The sequence below is a fragment of the Neomonachus schauinslandi genome, chromosome 7 (assembly GCF_002201575.2).
Source record: "Neomonachus schauinslandi chromosome 7, ASM220157v2, whole genome shotgun sequence".
Classification (NCBI taxonomy): Eukaryota; Metazoa; Chordata; class Mammalia; order Carnivora; family Phocidae; genus Neomonachus; species Neomonachus schauinslandi.
The window spans coordinates 37,657,790-37,662,983 of record NC_058409.1 but is presented as its reverse complement, the minus strand read 5'-3'; the positions used below and the strand labels follow the sequence as shown (position 1 = coordinate 37,662,983).

At 42.2% G+C, this 5,194-nt stretch overlaps 1 protein-coding gene across 1 annotated transcript; it reads right to left on the bottom strand.

The window, feature by feature from the left end:
* Nucleotides 1-311: 311 nt before the first annotated feature.
* Nucleotides 312-3,874, bottom strand: SCGB3A2 (secretoglobin family 3A member 2). The gene is made up of 3 exons (XM_021702118.1): nt 3,820-3,874; nt 1,147-1,349; nt 312-440 (listed from the first exon to the last, which is right to left on the bottom strand). Exons 1-3 carry the CDS (start codon nt 3,872-3,874, stop codon nt 312-314), a joined length of 387 nt encoding a protein of 128 aa, XP_021557793.1.
* Nucleotides 3,875-5,194: the final 1,320 nt, after the last annotated feature.

The window sequence follows — 5,194 nt, the reverse complement described above, 5'->3', positions numbered from 1 at the left end:
TCTGAGGGCAAATGGTTCCAAGACTGGTACAAGCTCAGGCCTGAAGGCAGATCAGGGCAGATATTCTTGGTAGGAAGAAACTAGGTTTTTCATGAAGGCATAAAAGTGTTAGCAGGAAAGAGATTTAGTGATTTTCTCAGTGTGAATGGGGCTAGAGCACATTTCAAGAAAGGAATATTCCAAGAAAGAAAAGGAAGGAAGGAAGGGAGGAAAAAGATTCCTCCATGCAAACAAACAAAGGCCAGGTCATGAAGGGCTTTGTAGCCATCCTGAGGAACTTGACATCTATAGGTGATTGTACATCACCAGAATTATGGTCTTGGAAAGATAATTCTGGCATCATCATAGATGGTGGCATGGAGAAAAGGAAAGGATAGTTCAGAACCTAGTAGCCAAAGGATGATGCATTGAAGACCTAACTTGGTGGCAGGGTCTGTGACCTATGGAGCGGCCATAGTATAACCACAAACTTAATAGAACCTCGCACTCTGGTGTTGTAGACGCCGAGTCAGTGAAAGACCCTAGTCTTGTCAGATAATACTTTGAAAACTCTTTTTTTATATTTATATTTAAATTTTTATATTTTTATATTTTAAATTTTAAATTTTAAATTTTTATATTTAAAAAATTCTTTAGAAGTGAGGGAATAGGAGCTTGAGGGGTATAGAAACACTGTCAAAGAGCAGTTGAAGAAAATGATGATGTTTAACTTAGAGTCAAGCAGAGGGGAAGACATGATTATGTCTTCCTGAAAATGCCAGTTCTCTTGATAACAAGAGGCTCTCTGAAGTTTATGACCCAAGAAAAAAATTATCTAGTGGGCCCTTCTGAATAGAGCCCCTAGAAATAAACACAGGACAAAATGAAATCTATTCATTGCTTTATTCACTCTTTTCAGGGGTCACTACACCTTAGGATGAAATGAGTTCCAGCCCCAGAGGAGAGAACCATTCCCCTTCCCCTCCACTGCTGCTTTGTGTAGATGCTGCACTTTCCTTGAGATTCCTGGGCATGCAAACTTTGTATGAGTACATCCAGGGAAATACATGTCCACAGGTGAGAACAGGGTGAACGGGAGTATGGGGGGGGGGCGTTCAGGTGACTAAGCTCTCCCCATTGACAAATTAGTCCACAACCTATAGTTACCAGCAGTTTCTTCACTGCCTCAGAGGCCTCTGGTCCCAGCTCATTCACACACTTTTTTAGCCCTTCCACACGGTGCTCAACAGAAATGCCCAGAGTGTTCAGAAGAAGCTTTAATGGATCCATAAAGGGGAGAATGTTGTCCACAGGTAAAGGTAAGTCTTTGTTGACAGCATCTGGCAAACTGTTGATAAGGAAGGTGGTAGCTGCAGAGCAAAAAGGAAACTGAGTGAAATAGGCACATCTGACTCCTGTCCACGACTGCACTACTTTCCACTGTGTCCATCAATAACTCTGTTCCAGTCTCACTTGATTTCCCATGAAAACTTTTGCCTCAGGGCCTTTGCATCTGCTGTTCTGTCTCCTCAGAACTTTCTTTCTCCAGTTAGCTACATGTCTCTCCTCAAATGTTACCTCCTCAGAAAGGTACCTAAAATAGCATCATTTATTATCCTCTAACTTCCTTTATTTTTTCTTACCATTACGTAAAATAGTAAAACTCACTTATTTATTTTGTGCCTTCAACCTCTCACTAATATGCAGACTCCATGAGAACAAGGAATTTATGTTTTATTCACTACTGTACCTCATGCCTAGAATACTAGACTCTGGCATTTAGTAAGCACTCAGTAAAAACTGGTGGTTCACTGAACAGGAATGTACTTTGCATGTGGCTATCTCCACAATCCATGGCTTTGAGGCCAAAAAGTAGATTCCATAATGAACCTTCACTTGGGGACATGCATGAACCCAATCAACCACAGCCCAGGAAACTGCTCCCAACCAATTCAACCCAATGCTACAAACATAACTGAACACCAACTCTGTAGTGGTTAGTGCAGATACATAGATGAATAAGACGAGGATATTCTATTCAGAGAACTTACACAGTCTGGTGGACAATAAAGATCTGTACATGCCACAGTGTGGCATGTGCTGTGCTAACATTGTGGATAAAGCTCTATGGAAACATAAAAGAAGGGATGACTAATTCTAATGTGGTAGAGTGTTGGAGCAATCTTCCCAGAGAGATGTTGCTGGAGCTGTATCTTGAGGCAGAATCCAGGGTCACAAGGTAAAGTAGGGGAGGTGCATTTTAAAAAGGAACAAAATTAACAAGGGCACTGAAACGTGAGGATGAAAGTGTGCACACTGCCTGTTGTACCTTCCAGAGCAGCTGGAGTGCAGAATTCCAGTGAGGTATGCTGAGGTGGGGAAGGAGGTAAGGCAGCAAAACCCAGGTGAGATCAGATTTTTCAGAGCCTAGAATGCCATATTAATGCATTTGAGACTTTGTTCCCTAAGGGCAATGGGGAGGTATCAAGACTCTTTTATGGAACAATTGCGTTTTGTATCTTTGGCTTTAGAAAGAGAACTTTCACATAGAAGATGAATAGAGGGAAAGTGTAGAGAATGAGAAAAATACATACAATATACATTTTTACAAAACACGTGCAAATATGTAAACACACACGTACATGAGAACACACATAAGAACACACATCTTCCTAGTAAGACCCTGCCATAATTCATTTTCCTTTGGAATCCTTTTCATTCCCCATTCAAATCATACAAGTGGAGCCTATGCATCTATCTTCCCTTCATCTTCTACCACCTATTTTCCCTCCCAAATCCTCCCGCATAGGAGGGATATTTATTTCCTTCCACCCAGCTTTCTGTTGCCACCTCCGTCAGTAGATATTTGACGCTAGTTACTAAAGACAACAAAATAGCCAAAGCTGGTGAAGTTACAAATCGGTCCAAAATTTCAGTAAAAAGCACAAACCAGAGTTGCCAGTGTGGGAGTGGACAGCACCTAGTTTCTCAGGATTAGTCTCCCTACTTATTTTAAAGGTTCTGGTGGCTGTCTTCTCTGCATATACTTATACACTTCCAGGGGAAGACTTTCAAGGCTTTCTGTTCTTTGAATGAACAGTGGCTATCCCAATGAATTTTGTAGATGCATCCAAATATACTTTCGTGTAGTTAAAATGACTCCCTTCAAAAAGAATGGATCAAGAATCCAACTTCTATACCCCACCTAGAAATCGAACTGTTCGCCGCTCAGTTCTCCCACAGAGCTCTGGCTGTGTATGTCTCTATGCATTAGTCTAGCATCAGAGTGACTTCTGTCTGAAGAAGCCTTATCTCCCCTATCAGATTACAAGAACCTTGTAAACAATCTCTGTGTCTGATTCATATCTAAATCTTCCGATGCTTATCCAAGTATCCAACAGGTTGTAGCCATTCAGCAACTATCCATTGACTGTGTGAATGATAAATGTAGCTATGTCTCAGGAGAAACAACCTGGCAACTGATTACAGACGATAGAAAGAATGACTCCATATAGTTTCAAAAGAAAGAAGTTACCAAGTGAGATTTTGACTCAAGATTAATAAAGAAAAGAAAAACTATGGTGACAATGTTCAAGAGTGTTGACCTCTAGTGTGAGTTGGCTAACTTCTTATGTAGGATTCACTATGGATAGTACTTCTATTGGGTTAGAGCTTGGTAGGCTGGGGCTGGGGTGGGGGTGAGGTTGCTGCATCTGAAATCCCTTCTGACCTTTCCATTCTGTGGTTCTAAAATTCCCTCCACCAAATTCCCCTGGAAGCCTAGGCTTACTGATTACATTCCTATCACAGAAAGTAGAGATACGTGTTCAGGCTACTTACCAGAGTAACTGCAAATGCTGACAGTCACCAGCAGAAACAGAGTTACTAGCTTCATGACAGGGTTTCTGTGATATTTACTTGGAGTTTAAAATTGAACTGCAAAATGCAGTGAATCCACTGAGCTAGTGGCCCCACTTACGGTAGTAGGTGTGAAGGCTGCTTTCTGCACAGGCACATATTTATATCCCAGGAATGACCTAATGTCAGTCCCTACCACTTGACTCACCCCAGAGAAGAGCAGGAAGATCATGTTTCCTCACTAAACAAATTGGAGGTTTTTCCACTTTCCCTCATGTTCCCACAAGAAACAAAGCCCTAACTTGAAGCATTCTCAAGGTCCTCTCGTAAAAGCCCTTCCTTGCCCAGAGATGCCAGTGGGAACAGAGAGCTCTAAGTGTCCTTGTCTTGAAAGAATCTTGAAAAGAAGGGGAAGCTTTATATTGGGATTAAAAAGAGCAAATGTTCTGTTTTCCTCCAGCTTTCTCTTCATCTAAAGTTTGCAGAACCACATTACCTGATAAGCGACCTAGTCGTGGAAGCAATCGGGAGGTCCCATCAGCTGTAGTATATACAGACTCAGCTTCATTGCATTTAGTACCATATTTCTCTAGAATTTACCTCCACCCACCCCATCCCCACTCACACATCTGCCATGGCAAGACCTCTTATTTTTTCTAGTATCTCCCAGTTAATTTGAGAATCCCTCGGGTGTGCCTTCTCTGTTCTCATATAGAATAATAGGCTATATGACCTAAAACTCAAAATGCCTTTGTAAAAACCTAGGATTCCATATTTACTCTTGGTGTGATCTTGGAGTGAACTTTTTAAATCTCTAGTATGGGTTTCCTCATCTAAAATGTGGGTGTGTGACCCTAAGGGGAAAAAAATTTTTTTTGTTGCAAGACCTTGTCTACATAAATAATTTAGGTCACCAAAACATGCATTTCAGAACCATTCCGGCAATCCAATCCCACACAGTCACACAAAAGAAACACCGTACCAGCCACAGGAGCAATCTGCTTGCAAGGCTGCCCCCTCTGGAGCCAGGACTCAACCAAGGAGCTCCAGGACATCCCTACTTGTAAGCATGAGCCCTGCAATTCCCTGAGACATCTGGTGTCTCCCATGCAAGAAAGAGGGAAAGAAAGAACCCTGAAGGAGGACAAGAGGATTCAGGGTCCAGGTAAGTGCCAGGCCCAGGTCAAATAGCACTGCTGGCCTCAGCCATCGCCACCATGCAGGAGGGACACAGAACATTCTGAGGAAGCCATGCCAAGGCATGAGCCCCTTACGGTGCACGGTAAGGAGTTGGGGCTCTGCTTGAGGGTGTGGTACTGTCAGGAAAATTTAGTAAAATTATGGAAACAGAAAATGT